General features: G+C 49.7%; 8 protein-coding genes across 8 annotated transcripts; 6 read left to right on the top strand and 2 right to left on the bottom strand.

Moving 5' to 3' along the window:
- Positions 1-262: 262 nt before the first annotated feature.
- CLUP02_01983 (F-box domain-containing protein) lies at positions 263-2,455 on the top strand (the record flags this gene model as incomplete). The annotated part of the gene is made up of 2 exons (XM_049281018.1): positions 263-1,044; positions 1,126-2,455. The coding sequence occupies 2 exons, from the start codon at positions 263-265 to the stop codon at positions 2,453-2,455; spliced, it is 2,112 nt and encodes a 703-aa protein (XP_049136975.1).
- A 555-nt stretch (positions 2,456-3,010) lies between these two features.
- CLUP02_01982 (heterokaryon incompatibility protein) lies at positions 3,011-4,891 on the top strand (the record flags this gene model as incomplete). Its single annotated transcript, XM_049281017.1, has 1 exon — positions 3,011-4,891. The coding sequence occupies one exon, from the start codon at positions 3,011-3,013 to the stop codon at positions 4,889-4,891; it is 1,881 nt and encodes a 626-aa protein (XP_049136974.1).
- Positions 4,892-5,211: 320 nt separating this feature from the next.
- On the bottom strand, positions 5,212-7,661 carry CLUP02_01981 (calcineurin-like phosphoesterase; the record flags this gene model as incomplete). The annotated part of the gene is made up of 7 exons (XM_049281016.1): positions 5,212-5,328; positions 5,398-6,229; positions 6,294-6,786; positions 6,841-7,132; positions 7,188-7,311; positions 7,376-7,388; positions 7,457-7,661. 7 exons carry the CDS (start codon positions 7,659-7,661, stop codon positions 5,212-5,214), a joined length of 2,076 nt encoding a protein of 691 aa, XP_049136973.1.
- A 783-nt stretch (positions 7,662-8,444) lies between these two features.
- CLUP02_01980 (uncharacterized protein) lies at positions 8,445-8,938 on the top strand (the record flags this gene model as incomplete). Its single annotated transcript, XM_049281015.1, has 2 exons — positions 8,445-8,608; positions 8,827-8,938. The coding sequence occupies 2 exons, from the start codon at positions 8,445-8,447 to the stop codon at positions 8,936-8,938; spliced, it is 276 nt and encodes a 91-aa protein (XP_049136972.1).
- Positions 8,939-9,251: 313 nt separating this feature from the next.
- CLUP02_01979 (uncharacterized protein) lies at positions 9,252-10,157 on the bottom strand (the record flags this gene model as incomplete). Its single annotated transcript, XM_049281014.1, has 1 exon — positions 9,252-10,157. One exon carries the CDS (start codon positions 10,155-10,157, stop codon positions 9,252-9,254), a length of 906 nt encoding a protein of 301 aa, XP_049136971.1.
- Positions 10,158-12,225: 2,068 nt separating this feature from the next.
- CLUP02_01978 (uncharacterized protein) lies at positions 12,226-12,869 on the top strand (the record flags this gene model as incomplete). The annotated part of the gene is made up of 3 exons (XM_049281013.1): positions 12,226-12,369; positions 12,553-12,668; positions 12,824-12,869. The coding sequence occupies 3 exons, from the start codon at positions 12,226-12,228 to the stop codon at positions 12,867-12,869; spliced, it is 306 nt and encodes a 101-aa protein (XP_049136970.1).
- A 1,259-nt stretch (positions 12,870-14,128) lies between these two features.
- CLUP02_01977 (uncharacterized protein) lies at positions 14,129-14,494 on the top strand (the record flags this gene model as incomplete). Its single annotated transcript, XM_049281012.1, has 1 exon — positions 14,129-14,494. The coding sequence occupies one exon, from the start codon at positions 14,129-14,131 to the stop codon at positions 14,492-14,494; it is 366 nt and encodes a 121-aa protein (XP_049136969.1).
- Positions 14,495-16,155: 1,661 nt separating this feature from the next.
- On the top strand, positions 16,156-16,558 carry CLUP02_01976 (uncharacterized protein; the record flags this gene model as incomplete). Its single annotated transcript, XM_049281011.1, has 2 exons — positions 16,156-16,214; positions 16,285-16,558. The coding sequence occupies 2 exons, from the start codon at positions 16,156-16,158 to the stop codon at positions 16,556-16,558; spliced, it is 333 nt and encodes a 110-aa protein (XP_049136968.1).
- Positions 16,559-18,792: the final 2,234 nt, after the last annotated feature.

The raw sequence follows: 18,792 nt of genomic DNA, 5'->3' as shown, positions 1-18,792 counted from the left end.
CTTGCCTTTAGCGAGATCGGAGGCCGGTAGACTCCCCGCCGATGCCCCACCTAAGGTGCCTACCTTACCTTATGGGGCTAAGGTCGATTAGATACACTGATTAGATAAGGCAAGAACCACCAACCTAGGTAGGTGCCTAAGGTACCTCCATCTGCATCCAGCTGCACTCTTAGAATGCTCTCTTTTGGCTTTTCCAGCCCTCATCAGTCTATTCACCAAGAACACCGATTCTGATATTGCAAGCACCAAAGTCAAAGTCAGGATGGAATACGCCAGAGGTTCGCATGATGGTGTACTGGCTGAACAGCTTGCGAAGCTCACCAACGACGATGGATCTCCCAATACAGCCCTCCGGCACGCCAACCTGGATAATCTTGTCTCGAGACTCACGCCCTGGGAACTTCTACATCTCAGGCAACTGACAATGAAGAGCACAATCAAACTTGCAGAGATGCATCATCTTCCGGAGGAAGTCGTTGCTATGATAGCACAGTATCTGCGCCTTGGCGATGCACTTAGGTGCACTCAGGTTTCCAAAGTATGGCGAGCAAAATGGACGTCCGACACCGTCGTCAGAGAAATCGCCCAGATTTCCTTCCCTGGTTTAGTCGCTGCGTCTCCAGATGCGTCGGCTTGGGATCTCTTGCGTCCTGTAGCCCAAAAGGCCACAGCCCGGAACGAAGGCAAACTCACCTCCTGGCTTTCCATCAACACGGCCGATGTGCCTCTGCTAAAATGCACCGCCCTGAAATACGATAAGCGCAGCCTCAAGTTTGCCAAATCTAAGCCTACACCTACACCCTCGAGGTTTTTCAAGAATACTCGAGAAGTAGAACTGAGGACTCATCTCGGCTTCGCCTACTGCAGTGGAAAAGTCGCCTGGCAGTGGGATTCCTACCGCTTCTTCGTTGACGACATCCGAGCCATGACAAGGAAGCTTCTTTCACTTCCCGACCTCGTGGTGAAGGGAGATAAGGACTTCATCGTTTATACCATGACGGAGAATCTCTTAATCCTCGTTGACCAATATAGCATGAGGGCTCTGTAAGTTGTTCGACAACATGTCATTCATCACTCCATTAGAAAGACACCGAGTCATATTTCAAATCCAGCTAATCGTCTCAGTATCGTGTACGATCTTGTCAAGGACCAGCACCGTCGTGTTACAATTCCTAGGCACATGACGGATCTACAGGCCCATAAAGATACGTTCGTCGTCATTTTCAACCCCGACTATTTTCATGGCGAGGATGAAGCTGAACACACCCCGCCTCATGTCTGGACCTGGTCTACTGGACTTGTCAAGCTCCAGGTTCCTATTTCTCCTGCATCCCATGAACGGCACGGCCTCGGCTTTCCATGGGAGGAGAATGTATGCCGAGGCGTGGATATAAACAACGGTTTCATCTTTCACCCAACAAAACCTCACATTCTCTACTTCGTCAGTGTGTTTCTCGGCAACTCCAGGCTGAGAGACGAAACGAGTGAATATGATTCTACAGCTGAGGTTGAAGAAATCGATGTTCACACACATCAATACGTCACCCTTGAACTCCTTGTCGAGATTCACAAATTCGAAAACATGAAGTTTGTCAAAACTTTCTCATATAAACTCACCCGAAGATACAAGATTCAAAATGTGCCACGCTTTGCAACACATTGCCGACCAATGAACTCCTATGGACTTTTCAACATTAGCAACATATACAGGTCGATTTCGGACAGTCTTTCCACCGTCAAGAGCGAGCTGCCCGGAAACGAGGCTGTAACGACGCCCAGTCTTCCCGTGAGAAGCATCAACTTCAACACAGTGACGGAGTCATTCATTGTAGAAAAGAGGGTCCTGAACGGCATGCGGATGCCGATCTGGGATTTTGGTAGTCGTGACCCGTCACAGACTGGCGGCATCTTGTGGAACGACTCGATCTATTACATTCAAAACAAATTGCCCATCCTCGCGGGCGACAACAAAGCTCGATGGAGGCATGAATTCCAGGGTAACGGCCAAAGATCAATCTGCATCGCCAACAAGTCATCAACGGTTGTCCTGGAAACCAACAACCCTTGGTTCAAAGAGTCGGAGGCATTCCGGACCCTTGCGGTGGACGATGACTTCGTGATTGGCCTTTCCAGACGGGGTTACGTCGTGTATAACTTTGGCGACTCAAGTCTGAAAGGAGGGCCTTGGTGCGAACCCCATAAGGTGCGGCTTTACATGGACAACAAGGACACGAAATGTCCCGCTTGGGGTTGCCCGGGGCCGAACAAGTCTAGCATATGCCAGGTCTGCAGTAATGACATCGGTAATACCGATGTCTCTATGTATGCGTCGTCGGACGAAGCCGAAACCTACCATCATTATTACGGCGACGGCACCTCGGATTCCGACGATGACGATGCGGGCTTTGGCCAGGCTAGTTCCAATCTCTTTCCACGAGGTTTAAGCTGGATGTGATCGTTGCCGCACTGAATCGGTTGCAATTTCGATAGACATTGTGCTTGGAGAGGAAGAAAGATAGAGAGTGCTAGGAAACACTATGACAGCAGTAACGAAACTGGAGGAAACGAAAGAGAGTAGTTGTTGGTTATACAACACAGCTATTTTTCTGAGGCTCAAAGGTGGTTTCAGGCATTCCGTGACAAAGACAAATTACCCAGAACCATGCCAGTTGTTTTGTAGGTCATCATTTCTGCCATCACTTATATACGAGGCATCGTGATACTCAATGATTCCTGGAACAGCTGGCTGCAGCTGGCACCACCTGGGCGCTCTGAGCCATTTTCGCTGCTGCTAGCTGGGAGGTTACATTCGGTCTATCAACGGTGTAGGACTGACTTCAAGCTTCGCAACGGTCAGCAATGTCCCCGCTTCTCAGCTTCGGTCTACGAAACTGCGCACACATGGAATCACCAGCAACATGACATGACGTGCCTTACCAAACCTAGCTGATCCAAGCGCGAGATACATGTCTCCACCGCGGCATCTTTCGACCCTGCCGCGCTACGTGCGATGCGTCTCATCAACACCCGCACCTTGGCCCTGGCCGAGTTCTTTGGCGACGAGATCCCGCGGTACGCCATCGTCTCTCACACGTGGAGCCACGATGAAGTGACGTTTCAAGACTGGAAGGAGGACCTATGCGTGGCGAGAGAGAGGGAAGGGTTTCGCAAGATTGACATGGCCAGGATTCAGGCGACTGACGATGGACTCGATTATCTCTGGATCGACACCTGCTGCATCAACAAGGAGAGTTCCGCCGAGCTGTCCGAGGCCATCAACTCCATGTTTGCGTGGTACGAGTGCGCCGTGCGGTGCTACGCCTACCTCTCGGACGTAGACCACGCGGAACGACTAGACGGGCCCGCCGGCGACGCAGAGCACAGCTTCGACATCCTTTCGCGGAGCCTCTGGTTCACCCGCGGCTGGACGCTGCAAGAGCTCCTAGCCCCGCGGGAGGTCCTCTTCTTCGCCCGCGGCTGGAGCCTCCTGGGCACCCGCAAGCTCCTCGCGGGCGTCATCCAGAGAATCACAAACATTGACTGGAAATACCTCCAGCCGCGAAGCAGGAAACGCCTGTCCGACGCCAGCGTCGCCGAGCGCATGTCGTGGCTGTCGTGTCGCAAGACGACCCGCAAGGAGGACATGGCGTATTGCATGCTCGGCATCTTTGATATCAACATGCCTCTCCTCTACGGCGAGGGCGCGAAGGCGTTTGCGCGGCTGCAGGAGGAGATACTCAAGACGTCGACAGACCAGTCGCTGTTTTGCTGGTCCTGGACGGAGAGCGACCCGGGTTCCTGGGTCAGCATGCTGGCGCCGTCGCCACGCAATTTTAGAAATGGGCAGGATTATCACCCGGCGCACGACGCCTCGAGCAGGCCGGTGCCGTATTCCATGACCAACTTTGGCTTGTCGATACAGTTGATGCTGGTACGCCCCGCCAACATCCGCATTTCCAACTTTGGCTTCCGGCCCCCGGAGTGTATCGGCATCCTATCCGCCAGTACAAAGGGCGGCCACCTCATCGGGGTTCCCCTGGAGAGCACCGGCCTAGTGGACACGTACAGAGTCGTCCGGGACTTCCCCCGACCCATCTCGCTGCGATGGAACACGCGCGATCTAGGGCTGCTAAAGTCCGGCAGCAGCCTCAAAGTCGAAGTCCACGACATCTTCGTCCCCTCAAAAGCGCCGGGAAGCGATCTCGGCATCGTCCAGCTCAAGCCGCACGACTCGAGCTTTCACCTGGGCGAGTACGCCATCATGCTCCTTGTCATGCATAGCCGGGGCTCTGGCGTCGAGATCTTTACACGCATCGAGGCGATACCGCGGTATACGGATTCCATGGCGGGGTTCATCACCATGAAGAAGTTTAAGTTCCCGCCGTCACCAACGACAACGACAACAGCGACGACTGGACCAAACTCGGGACCAAACTCGGCAGTCTTCAACGCAGTCGAAGCACACGGCGCGCTCGTTCGACTCCACGCAAACTCCCTCAGCCAAAAGGACGGCGCCCTCTGGATGCTCTTCGGCGTGCTTGTCAATAAGGCAGGGCAGTCGTGGTGGATATTCCGGTACCTGGACGGGCTCGCCTCCACCCCCGGCTCGTCTGCCTCGTCATCGTCGTCCTCTTCCTCCTCGATGACGGAAGCCAACCTGGAGAGGCTGCTGCGGGACGCGGCGACGAATTGGCAGCCTTCGTACCGGGCTAAAGCGTACGTCTCCCCGCAGGCGGTAGAGAGTAGACGCGTGACAAAGAGAGATGCGATCACGATTACGTTTGGGCCCGAGTTCCGCGCCGAGGTGAATGATCGAAAGACGATTGCTAAGGCTGCGCATCTTATTGTTTCGGGGGTTACTGCGGGACTGAAGACGTCGGAGACAATTTGAGATGCTGAAATGATGAAAGATGGAATGACGAAGATAAAAGTATTTGGCTTGGTTGTTTGGGTCTTCGAGCGGGCGAAGGTGGCTTACACCCTCAACACTGAGAAATCAGATGTCATAGATCACAGACTCTTGATAGCGTGTAGAATATGTGCAATTGAAGAGAATAGATATGTACCGGTGGTGGGTGAGAGATCCTGCGAGCGATCTTCATGCGCCAAACACCTGATGGGCCCAGATATACCAATGTTAACACCACGATTCCCACACCCCTCTGGATGCTGCTTTTGCACTTGAAGGTGGCAACTATCTACAACTCAATATCAAGCACTGGTGGTGTTGTAGCCGATGCCCAGTCCAACGGGACAGTTCGGCACATTCGCCTGCCACGCCTCATTGCTCTTTGCGAACGCGGGCAGATACGAGTTGGTCGTGAAAGTCTATGAGACAAGTCAGCTCATCACATCCAGGTAAACGACAGTCACCCATCCTCCCGGACATTGACTTACGCTAGGAAGATAGTAAGAGACGTCGGCAGACGTATAGTTGCCCCCAAGAGAGCGCAGAACCGAGACGACGGAACCCGCAACGTAGTCCAAAAAGATGAGATCAATCTTGTCGTCGTCGGCAAGCTCACCGCTGACCGGGAAGCTGCCGTTGGCCTGGAAGAAGTCAGGGTAATCATACGTCGGGATCTCGCTGTGCACGGTATCGTCTCCGTCGGTGCCAAAGTCGTCGGTGGTCGTGTACCCCGGCGTGACGGCCTGGCGTCTGACGATGCGCCCGCCGGCGTAGGACCTCTTGGAGAAGTGGTCGTTCGTCACGTGCGGGTCGATGCAGCTGTCCACGGCCGAGAGGGCCGGGTTAACCTGTCCGAAGCCAAACGAGTCTGACGAGAGAGAACGTCTGCGCTTGGAGGGGAACCCGCCGGATTCGAGACCCGCGAGGACCTGGCGCGCGAGAGACCAGTCGACATCGGGGATGTACTGGAAGCCGTCGGTGAAGGGGGACACGATGAAGGAGGAGTCGTAGTCAAAGGGGCCCTCGGCGAGGTCGAAACGGATGTGGCCCGTGTTGGCGAGGATGATGCGCGGCGTGGTCTTGCGGGCCTCGGTGACGATTGTGGCGGAGAGGGCGGTCGTTAGCAGGGAGAAGATGGAGCCGGCGGACATGTAGGGCGCGCAGGCGATGCACCACGTCTGGGGCGCGCAGCCGTAGAGAGAGGTGAGGTTGAGCTTCTTGCGGGTTGCTGTGATGTTTGCGGAGACGGCGAGGCCCTTTGTGGTGTTGAAGGCTTTGTGTTGGCTGCCGACTGCGTGGTATTCGAAGGTGAGAGTGTTCCTAGGAGATGTAGTCAGTACCAGACTGCGGACTCTTGACGGTGTGTGTGTAGTAGTCTTCTTACCAGTCCAGGTAGCGGCGAGAGTACGTGATGCTAGAGTTTCCGGAAGTAGCCGTCTGTCCAGCAGTCACGTTGACGGCCTTTTGAGACGGGTGAGGCACGCCCTTGGGATATACGGCGCCCTTGTAGCTATCTGACTTGACGCCGCTCAGCGACAGCCAGCCGACGGTCTCGCAGTAGCGGCCGGATTCGAGGGCGGTGGACTTTTCGTCGTAGACGGCAAAGTCGCGGATGTGGGTGTGGCCGCCAAAGAACTGGACGGGGGTGTCGGGCTTGACGGCGCGGATGGCGTCGAAGACGGTCTTGAGGGTGCTGCTGCTCTGGGTTGGGCGGACGGGGTTGTGGCCGATGACGAGGAAGAGGTCGATGGGTTCCGTGTAGTCGACTGCGTCGAGGAACCATTGCTGCTTGACCATTGTGGCGGCCTTTGTGACGACGGAGGCGTTGGAGTTGCCGGTGAAGTCAAAGAGGACGCCGAAAGCCATGATTCTGAGGCCTGTGTAGGAGTTGTGTCAGATATCGAGAAGACCAAGGCAGAGAGGTCACATACCCTTGGGGGTGGTGAAGTATCTGTACTGCTTGCCAATGGTCTCGAGCGCACCCGTGCTGGGATTGCGGATCTGAACGTTGCTCGTCAAGTACCTATCACCGTATACCTTGGCAAACTGGCTAAAGGTCTCGTACGCAATGGCGGAAACGTAGAGCTCGTGGTTGCCAATGGCCAAGACGTCGTAGTCAATGTTCTCAAAGATTGGGTTCGACAGCTGGCCGTTGACGCCGGTGCCATTGGCGTAAGACGAAACGCCAGTGGCATCGCTGATTCCTGCACCGTCGTGCAAGTCCTAGATGTGCGTTAGTAAAACTGGTGTTGAAGATGGCTCGTGAGCAAAAACTTACTCCCGTGTCAACCACCAGCAAGTCAACATCCAGGTCCTTGGCTTTCTTGCGCATGTGCTTGACGAAGCTCACAAAGTCACCCCAATCAGCACCGTAGTTTTGCTCGCGAATGTGTCCCTCGAGCCTGTAGACATTGTCAGCATGAGCCATGCGAGACACTCGTTAGGGAAGGGGGTTAGAGATCGTACCATCCGTGAGTATCTGTGCCGAGGCTGTTAGTGTACACGAAGTTGCACTCTGATATTGTTTAGAGACCAAGTTTGGCTTACCAGTGGTGTGAAGAAAGTTCAATTGACTCCACGAGAGCGGACCACGAGGCGCGACGGCGGCCGCTTGCGCATCGGGCTGCGCGCGACGAACATTTCTGGTCAAGACGACGTCTCTCTCGGGATGCTCGCAGCTCTCGCAGGCGAGGGCCGGGACGGCGCCGAACGCAAGGGCGAGAGAGGCCCAGACGCTGTTTCCGAAACGCATTGCGACGTGAATAGGGTCCCAATGGAACAAAAGAACGAACGGCCCAACGTCTGGAAAACCTTATTCGCAATTCTGTCTGGCGAGCTCAAGCAACGATTGACGAGATCCTCTGAGCAGGTCAGCAAGGCCCAGGATACTCCGTACAAGGCGTGGGAACGGCATGCAGCCAAGCTCTTAAAAGATGCGCTTCCCGCTCAAACAAGCTTTTTCTCTGCAGGAGCCAAGAGCAGGACCTGGAGACGGCGTGGTATTCCGGGCAGCTGCAGCTCTACCGCGCTGACGCGGCAAATGATAACCCATCGTTCTCCCACCCCTCATTCAATATCTCCATCGGGGGCGACCGAAATCGCAATTCGCAAAGCTGCTATCTCGCTATCATCCAAAGCAACAACATATCCTGGGCACGTGTGATAAAGCAGCTGCCCGGGGTCGCTGGGGACCGAGCTTCCTCTTGTTATCTAGCGTGGCCGATGCCCGCGCTCCAATGGACATGGCGGGCCCGCATGGGATCTCGTTTAACGTGCCGTCATTGCCGGGTTTCCCAAATGGCGATCGCTGGTGATCCACGGGGTGCTTTGATTGGTTTGCATGTTGGCTGGATGTTTACTAGTCATGTCAGCGGAGGACCTGGAGATTAATTGCAGTAAACGTCACTCGAGAGTTGGTGGTTGACTAATCCTCAAATTGCTCGAGTTTAAGAGAGTATTGTTCGTCTTTGCTGTGTAACCAATCCCATCACTAGATACTGCATAATTACAATTCGTTCCAACAATTCGACTCAAAATGACCAATCTTTTACATTTAGACTCGATTACCATCTACTTTAAGAAACACTCATACCTTTCTCTGTTCAAACGGTCTTCCTTTATTGATCTGCGAACCCGGTGGTCATATGCGCGATCAGCCGGTGACAAGCCAGAGTCACAATTAGTCATTGAGGCCGGCCTGTGAAGATTTGAGTATGAATCTCAATAACGGGCCAAGCCTGTAGTCAGGGTGTAATCAATTATAGCTCTCAACAGCACTGTGATGGCTACACCACGATAAACTGACCTGAGGAGCGATAAATTTTGAATGAGACATAACCTGTTGACCAGTCGTAGAGGTGGGTTCTCAAGTCATTTTTTCGTAATGAGTTTCTCACCATACTGACTCACGTGCTGAGGAAATGGATATTGGGAGGCTGCTTCGGACTGAATCTCAATGAGGGTTCATATGCTCCCATTCCACCAGTGCTTTATTTCATCATGGAACTCCAGTACCCCAACAAGGGGTAAGTGTCTAATTAGAGCTCCAATTATACCTCGAGGCGGGCAGCCGCGCAGAGACTACTTGCGGCTCCTACTCCTAATTATCGCTACCCACCCAACCTACAATTAGAACCTTCCTTTTACACCCTATGCAGAATACATTAGTACGGTCAAATCACCCTCTTCGTCACCCATTAGTTCGAATCAAACTACTCTGCGAAATGAATGCCAACAAACGAGCTTAGAATTCTTAAGGATCAATCCAATTTGAGTAGATACATTGCATTTAACGACCTGCAACTTGCGGGATTCACCCATATGATTCTGGCTGTGCCATCATCTAGGAATCACTTGAAAGGCGTTGAAACAACATCCCGCCAATCTCGTTCGTGTTCTTCGGCGCGGCGTAGTCTTTCTCATCAACCACCGCCTCCCAGTTATCTCTGACCCGTTCAACAGTCCACTCCTCGTTGCTCGACCCCTTGAAGCCCTTTGTGTCGCCCAAGAAGATTCGATTGACGATCCTCCCCTGAGCACCAAGGACTTCCCCATTCACCTTGCAATCCTCGCTGGTGAGCCATACGACGGCACGCGCTGGCTCAGAAGCAGGTAGGTTGGCCTTCATGAATCCCCTCATCTGCTCGGGGGCGTTGGCAGCAGTGGTATCCGTGTAAGCAGTCGTAGCCACCGAGTTGACGTGGATGCCATGCGCTTCTCCCTCGACAGCAAGCGTCTTGGCCATACCGATAAGAGCCGCCTTTGCAGCCGCGTAGTTGGAGATACCGGGCATGCCAAAAATCGTGTGAGAGGTAATCATGACCACGCGACCATACTTCTGCTTCTGCATGTGTGGCCAGGCAGCCCGAGTAAGGTTGTAAGAGCCTTCCACGTGGATTGAGAGCATCTCCCGCAGGTCGGCGACGGTGGTCTTGTCAAAAGCCTTGTCCTGATATGTACCGGCATTGTTAACAACGATGTCGATACGGCCAAATGTGTCGATGGCAGTCTTGACTAGAGACTCAGCGACAGACGGTTCAGTGACGGAACCGACGCAAGCGATAGCTTTGCCACCCGCCTCGACAATGGCATCAACGGTGGACTTGGCTGTTGCTGGAGTGGTGCTGTTCACGATGACAGAAGCTCCTAGACTGCCGAGGAGGATGGCTTGTTGACGGCCGAGTCCGCGGCCGGAGCCGGTGACGATGGCGACGCGGTTGTTGAACTGAATAGGCTTGGAAGAAGACATCTTTGAAGTGTTTGATAGAATTTTGGGGGATACGAAGTTGTTGTTGGACTTGGTATTGCAAGAATATGAGCTTGTGTTCGAGGGTGGTTGATTGAATGTTGTTGATTGTGAGTGATGAGATCGAGGCTGGAAACTTGGTATTACACTGCGATACTTATAATTATCTTCTTGAAATTGAAGAGTGAGAGACGTATTGTATTCTCGTGATGTGCCTGTGACTACGCGCCGCTAATACTGAGGCTATTCCGTTCCGCTCCGCCTATAGTGCTTCTCCGGAGGCATCGTCCTTACGTCTGTACATGATTAGCCTTTTGCACGTGCGCATAAGTCGTAAAGTCGTTATGAGCCAATCGCGGACTTCTCAGATGTCTCGTACCTTAAGCAAGGCATTGCGGACTTTCCTCGAACATGGCTTTTGGGAAAAACTCTCCTGCGCGCGGGTCGCCCTCTCTCTTGCACAAAGAGCACGGACTTCAAGATCGGGACAACCAGGAGTCCATCATAGGGCCCCTGGCTTCGTTTGTCGCCGAGATCCTCCCGGCCCAGAATGATTAGGGAGGGCACACGAAAGCTTGCATCTTGTTTTCTTTTCACAACTATTTGGTATCACGAGGCAAGAATATGGCTTCACGATTTGTTAAGATACTGCTTTTGCTTCAGTAGGCACTTCTACGGTGAGTCGGGCTCATACCGCGATAAGACAAGCTGACAATCGATTTAGGTACATGCAGCATCGTCAGTACTGCTGGCAAAATAATCCTTTAGCAGCCACACCAATCAGATCAAGTACTAGAGGTATGTCGCAAACTCAATCACTGTAAATCCGCAAATAAGCTTCAAAGAATTTGGGAGTTTATGCCACGCAGAACGCCTAAAGTCCGCTACCACGGAGAGCTTTCGATACGCTTATGTCTCCGAACAAATTATCCTAAGTCTCCGAGCGGCCTGGAGTTCGGCCGACCGTGTGGGGCTAATGCGAGCGGCGATTAAAAAAAAAAAAAAAAAAGAGCATCACGTCTAGATAGAAAGTTTAGCGGAGATGAATGAGATATTCGCTGGCATCGCACAAGAGAGCGAAAGAAGTTTTTCTGTTCATACATCAAGGGTAGGGCAGGACTATTTCGTCTCAGTCTATACTATCATTCTCGACAGATAACATCGATGATTTCTTTTTCTTGACATTACTACTTGTCATGAGAAATGATAACCGGCAATGGGCATATGGAATGGGCTATAGGTGAACTGAACAAACCAGTCTAGAACGAGGTAAAGAGAGCAGTCGATTTACTGAATGAGTGCAAGACCCACGTGTAGAAACACGTGGCAGAATGCTTAATAGGCGCTGATACTATTCCCGGTTCGTGGCACTACTCTGTCACAAAAAGCGGGCCCACTTAATGTGGGCAGCATTAACCACATCCATATCTCGTGACATACTCTGTATACAGTGATTTCCTCCTTATTGGAGCCTGTTTGTGACTCGAGCATCAAAGCCCGCAAACCCGCTGAATCACTGGCTAAAACCATGTAGAAAGAGCAATTTCCAGAAATTTTGTGCTCGGTACTCAAACTTTTCGCTAAAGCAGCATCCTGTTTACCTCCGTACCTAGGGATGAAGCAGTCTAGCACGGTACACGGCATTTCTAGTATCCGTGTCAGGCATAAAGATCATCACTTTAGTTTACGCCCTTATTTGACAACGAATGAGATTACCAAGGCCGCGAGAGAGGCCGCAGGTATGATATTACAGTTTAATAAGAAACAAGGTCAATATAGTTTCGAGGCCTAGACCAACTTTCGAACTCTCATACACCGTCTAGGGAGGAGCGTGCTAGAAACCAGCAAGAATATCTCACTGATGTTGTCTGGAAGGAAAGTTCAGCTGACTCAATCACTGTAGCTATTGACCAGGCGAAGACATTTAAAGGCCAGCATTCACCTGCAAAAACGGAAACGGTTCGTATCGCTACAACCTGGTTTTGTATCTCATCACAACAGACATATTTCATTATAGAACCCTCAAGAACTTCTATTTAAAGATTGTTTAACTCCATAGCCGAGCGTCACAATGCGTCTATCAGCCATCTTCCTCGTTGCAGCTCAAGTTGCCACCATCGTTGCACAAGCTTCATGCTTTTGCGAATGCAACCGAACTCCCGATGCCTCTGGCTGCGCCGCACTCCCGCGACCAGCAAGCGGAAACTGCGCCGAGGTGTGCAACCCGCATGGAAGATGCCCAAACTGGGTTACATGTGGCTGAAGTTGTGAGCCATGACAGTAAGCTTTTCCTCTCTCATCGTTTTTGAGCCATGATGTTCAAGCTGCTCGGATGCGCTATTCATTGGGACCTAACAAAAAAACAGAACGTTGTCCAGCTAGCAATTATTGGCTGTAGCACCATCTGTTTGACTTTGATTTTGATTTGATCAAATCCTACTCGGTTTTGGCTGCTTTAGTTAGTGCGATGCTTGGAGGATGGTGGGGTTTGGCCGATAGCTGTAGCACTCCAAGGTAGTTACCAATCCGTAGTGCCCTACTTTGCCGACGCAAAACAATGACTAGCTGTCTCGAAGATCCCCGTGTTTGACCTCTACATCATCTACCACTGTCGGCAGCCAAGTTACCGTGACAGTTTACAGTACTTATGATCTTCTCTTTATACTTAGCTTTGTTCGGCTTGCGATTCGATTGTATGTCGTCCAAGGATTCTGAATTTATAAATCTGATCACTGTAGTATCATTGTCATACTCATTTACACTCATTTATTATGACGTTGAAATTATATGGTTCTGACAAGGCTCCAAGATGCTAGCATTAAAGCTATGAAGACTTGGCATTCTTGTAGCAAGGTATATTTCGACATTGTTTATCGATTTGATCCAAAACTGTGTAAGATACTCTGACTATTGTCCGGTTGTCTCGTTCTTTTGACGCGGTAGATCTGTCATGAAGTCGACAGCGATGCCCTACCATCTTACTGTGAGAATTTAAGGGCTTGCAATAGACCATGATATGGAAGTCTGGAGACTTTCATCGCGCGCACGATTGGCTATTGCGTCCGTTCCACCCAACGCCTGGCTCATCCCCGGCCACAAACAGTTTTTGCAGAGGACTTCTATCATTGCTCTTCCGGGGTGACCTGCCGCAGGATAATCATAGTAAGAACGCAGCAGCCAGAGGCGTAGTTTATTGTCGTACAGGACGAAAAGCCGGTTCTTAACAAATACCCGGCCCTCTCGTTCTGACAAGCTGGTAACGGGTACCTTCAGTTACGATAAATCTGGCGGTAACCGTTTCCCGTCTTCATTGTCAAGTTTTTCGTAACTTCGTAGTAGAAAGTTTGTTCCCCACCTGCTTCCAGGCGAGATTAGGCAGATATGAAAAGGCCCACGCACCTGAGAACGGTCTTGTTATGCCATCGCAGGACTTACCACGCATGACCTAGCACGGGCCTATAGTAGATGAGTAAGATATGTGTGATACACCCCGTTGTTAGACCCAGAATGGTCTGTCGTTTAGGTAAACTTTAAGCTAAATTTCCAACTCCAGGTCATGAGCAAGTGAGGATTCGTATTAAACTCCGTAAGTAGCAAGCTATTTAAAGTCTCTCATATTAAGCGAAGAAAATACCTAAGCAGGTAGCAGTCTTCTACTAACAAGCCGGGGACCCGGTCTGTCGATCTTTGAGCAAGCAATCTTATTCATAGTGTCTTTCCTATTCAATTTTGGTAAAGAAAGTAATTAGGAAGAGAACCAGAATCGCAATGGAATTTTGAGAAGACCTTTAAAGAACAGTAAGTCTCCAACTCCGTCAGGTCATAGGGATTATATTGCTAACATACGGTAGTCTATTCAAGCGTATTAATGATTAGTTTTGGAAAAGTTTGAGACTCTCACCACATATTCAACCTTATTTCCTTCGACATTCATAACTTCTCTACACCTCAGGTGGTAGTTATAAGCCTCAAAAATGTTGTGCTCAAAGGCCCTCGCTGTTGTGGGTTTATATGCCACGATTGCGTCAGCAGCGTCTTGCCGGACACAGAGCTACCGAGGCACTGTGTACAAGAAAGGCTCGGCTTCTGAGTGTACTGCATTGGCGAACGCTGTCTGTCAGGCTGGCCAGAGTCAGGAAAAGATGCGATACAGTTACGATGGGGATAATTACAATGAGGGTAACGGATGCGCAATCGCAGTAGGTGCCCACAGAGCCCCAAATACCTTAGACCATTCTGACGAAGCTTTAGGTTACATGCTGCACAAGGTAGCGCAGCCTTTCGCTGTGCCCAAGAACAGTTGTTTGATGCTCCACGAAGAGCGAGACCTACGCAACTAAGCTATTGACTATTATGTCCAACTTTGAGTTGACATCGAGCGATCTCTCGAGGGTCGTAGGCAGCAAAAGACATAGAGGCGTCAAAGTCCATAAAGAGTATGAGCAATATAGACACAGTTCAGAAGGATGAATATGATGCGGATGAAGGTGGTACAGGCAGAAAAAGCAATTCTAGTCATGTCGGCCGCACGTCGCGGCGGCCCGCTGTACAAATGTAGTCCTCTCGCCGTGAGGCACATCTAAAGTTACACGTGCATGTGCTCTAAGTTTGGTCCAACCCAAGTGACGAGGGATGCCCGACTCCCTCGCTTTTCTCGGCAGGCTTATCACCCCTGAGTTGATGCGATGGGTCCTCTCATGTATAGAACAAGTTTCGAAAACTTCCACCCCGGATTCGCCTCACATCAGCCCTTGCGTACAGGGGCTTGGAACTGAGATAGGGCTAAAGTTACCTTGAATGAGATATTCACCACATACCCACTTGTTGCTTGCCTATACCGCCATTTGCTTACCTGCTTCCAGGAAAGACACTTGCTCAGTCGAACTCAAGAGCTAGGCTGCGTCATCGTCTTACCTTCGGTGGTACCTTCGTCTTTCGCTGGCAAAAAGTATCAAGGCAATGCATGACACAAGTTCTGTCTTGTTGGATTGAAGCATAGATCCGTAGATATTCAAGACACGGTCGATGAATTTCGAAGAGTGATAAGCCTGAGCGTTCATCTTAGATTTTGGGTGGACTACCGAAGGCATCTTCCCAGTTCACATTGCCATCATTTGAGACAAAGTCAACGCACTGACGAAAGCACGCACAAGATTCACAGGGAATTTCAGACGGCAGCACACGTCAACTTGCATGACAGGCGTAGTCCGCGTAATTGTAGTTCAGGGTAGGTAGTTCAGGAAATCGGACGACACCGATGCTGGACCTATCCCTCGTCTCAGCATCTTTCTCGTTGGCATGACAGTACATATCGGTACTGGCTTGCCTAATGACCACCCTGGAAATTGGATGAAACCTAGGTATGTAACATACTGCCATACAAAGTCAATTTCCCAACTCAAGGCTACTCCAGACTAAATCTGTTATCCTGGATTCGCAAAACCTCATTTCAAGCTGTTGTAAAAGATATCCCGCAAGACGATTATCCGCGATCTTCAAAAATTTCTCAGTCTCTTTTCCCATAACGAACCGAATATTGAAGCTTAAAACCATGAACCTAGCATGGCTCCGCCCAATCCTGACACACCCCGTGAATCAAGACCCGAGGTCCATTAAGCTTGGTTTTAGAGCCGAGTTTCGCAGGGAATCCGCGGGTGGGCGTGCTCTGTGAATGGGCTTACTACCCCGTATTATCCAGAACGGAGTACTCGTTTCGGAGTAAGCGATACTACCTGGCAAAACAGCTGAGGACTTCAGCCAAGATGTTTAGGAGCTGAGACTTTTGCAGATCATAGCCGAGCTGATGGTCAATAGGATCAACTCAAGTACTATAAATGTAGATAGGAGTTGCTCACTTCATAGTTTTTGTCTCAATTCAAACCGTCACAACCCAACCGCATTTGTCTTGTGCTTCTTACCTACTTAGATCTTATAATTCCCAATTCAAATCTGCTGCGCAGAAATCTACGATTACACAATTTCCATTCACACCACTTCGACAATGCGTTTCTCAGCCATCATCTTCACCCTCTTCTCCGCCGGCGTCCTCGCTCAAAATGGGTAAGTCCAGGCTTATCATGTTGTTCCTCTTGAGATGAATTCTATTGCTAATCAAGTATTCGAATTTAAGATGCGGCTTTCCGGATGGACCTGATTGCCAATCCCTCGGCAAGGGCGCCAATGGACTGGAGCAATTCGCAGACCCCGATGGCTGCTGCTTGCTACCCCTCCGTTGTGGCAATGGCGATGGCGGCGAGAGATGCGAGCGTGTAAGCGGTGCTAGTGCTGGCGGCGCGACGAACGGCAACAATGGCAACACTGGCAATACTGGTAACACTGGCACTGGGAGGAACGGAAGGAACAGAAACAACAACAACAACGCCAACAAGAAGAGGCGCATTTAGGTCCCATAATGAACTGTTTACATGGATATTATACATGCGATGATATACGAAAGTTGGCCACAGATACTTGGTGAATCAAAACATAGAATTAGTGAGATTCTGAGCAATATCAAAGTTCCTCATGGCCTTCTTGCGATGTTACTGAGTGTGCAAATGATCAAATATCATAATAAGATCTAAAAGTCCGAATAATCACTTCGGGCTTGGCTGTAGAATAGAGGTTGAACTTGAAGCAAGAGAGGTGGATACGAACCTTTAGGAAGGCGCCTTGGCCTGGGGGGGAGAGGGGTGTCCAGCTGTCTTCTAGAAAATTCTGAGACAAAAGGGATACAGGGCGGCTGCCTTCAATCCATGACTTGAAGATAAGCTCATAGATGGCATTCCCTTCCTCATCGAGATTTAGTTCAAACAGTCAATCAACTAGGAAACGCATGGTACTTAAGCTCAATCAAGCTCCTTACTATCATAGCTGCCCTTATCAGTGTCTCTCTATTTGTCATTGTGTATATGTTCTTTGGAGAATGTATCAGACGATCTAGCGATAGAGGGCATTCAAAGTAGCAAAAATAGTGACAGCGATGGTCTGGTGGAAGCAAAAGTGAGTAAGAAAAAGGCGGCAGCCTGTAGGGAAGGAGCGAGAATAAACGAAGTACGGGTGGTGCCTTCGAAGGCAAACATTTCCGTGCCCTCTTTTCACCTCCCTCCCAACGCTCGCAGATTTTTCTTCCCACCCACCAACCCGTTTAACTTACCTGCCTCCTACCACCCATCTGAGGATCCGGCTCACCTTCTGTTCTCACCTCCCCCACCTTTAGGCCTCATCTCGCAACAGGCCTCACCTCAGAAGAGTCGGTTTAAAGTACTTTCCCAGCTTCACTCCTATATATGATGAACGTCGCTTTAATGGACCTCGCGTCGATGGACCTTGCTTCGATGGACCTCGCTTCGATGGATAATGCTTCCATCTCGCGTTTTCTCCGAAGCCACCTGTGGGGACCGATACCTAGTAGCATATCCGGCCCTAACCCGGTGGCCGTGGCTATAAAGCCCGTATTCTTGTCAGGCCTCGCCGGTCAGGCCTCGTCGGTTAAGGGATAGCTTAGGGGGGTATAAAGAGGGGGACTAAGTAACAAAGGAGTAGCTTAGGTATATATAGAGCGCTAGTAATATACCTCGAGGGAAGGGCAGATTTTAGTAATTCCTCTTTTAGACCCTAATAATAATTAGCCTCTATAAGCTTCTTTTTTATATTATATACTTATTAATAATTTAAAATCTCTACTTACGAAGGGGACTAGGCTAGAAGCTTAAAATACTAATAAGAACGAGATATAATAAGAGAGTATAGTTAGCGCTACGATAATAAAAAAAAGACGACTCTTTTCTATTAGACCCCCTAGAGTCGCCTCTTTTTTAATAAATAATATAAGAACGAAGCGTAGTAGGACTATTAACATAGCGGTAACGTAAAAGGACTATATTATTAAAAATATTAACGAATTTCGAATAAAATAGCGAACTTCTTACCCTTACTCGTTAATACTTAAACCGAACGATAAGCGATAGGCTAATAGAACTATAAAAATAAGAACGATAATTAAAAAAAGAAATCCTTATCGTAACGTATAAAGAACGCCTATATAAAAGATAAGTAGATTTAGAACGCTTACGGAGCTCCTTAAATAGCCCGGCCCCTATATTAAGGGCTACGGTCTTAGCTATAGCGGCCTCGGATATTAGCTTTAATATAAATAAAAACGTAAACCCCCGGACTAAGGATAGTTTAATAAGTAAAGCCGTACCTAAAGCGCCGCTCGAGCGATAATAAAGCAATAAGTTCGTACTACCTAAGCCCCTATTTATTAGCTCCCTCTCGACTTAAGTAAGTATTATAAGCAGAACGTCTATATTTAGACCGCCATCCCTCCCTAACTTATTATATATTAATAAATTAGTACGGGATCTATAGAGCTTCCTCTTTAACTATTACTATTACTTCGACTTATAGGCTTAATAAATAAAAATAGACTATAATAAAGTAATATATATAGTTAGTTACTTAAGTAGTAGTATAAAAACCTCCTAGATATACTATATCTTCGATTACTAAAGGACCCCCGGTTTTATAATAAACTAAGTTATATAGGAGGAACTAGAGACCTTTTTATAAAATAACTTATCTAATCCCGCTAGCTAAAGAATAATAATAAGTATATAACTAAATAGCGCCTCGT

Source organism: Colletotrichum lupini, chromosome 1 (genome assembly GCF_023278565.1).
Source record: "Colletotrichum lupini chromosome 1, complete sequence".
In the NCBI taxonomy this organism is placed as follows: domain Eukaryota; kingdom Fungi; phylum Ascomycota; class Sordariomycetes; order Glomerellales; family Glomerellaceae; genus Colletotrichum; species Colletotrichum lupini.
This window is presented reverse-complemented; position numbering and strand designations above follow the sequence as displayed.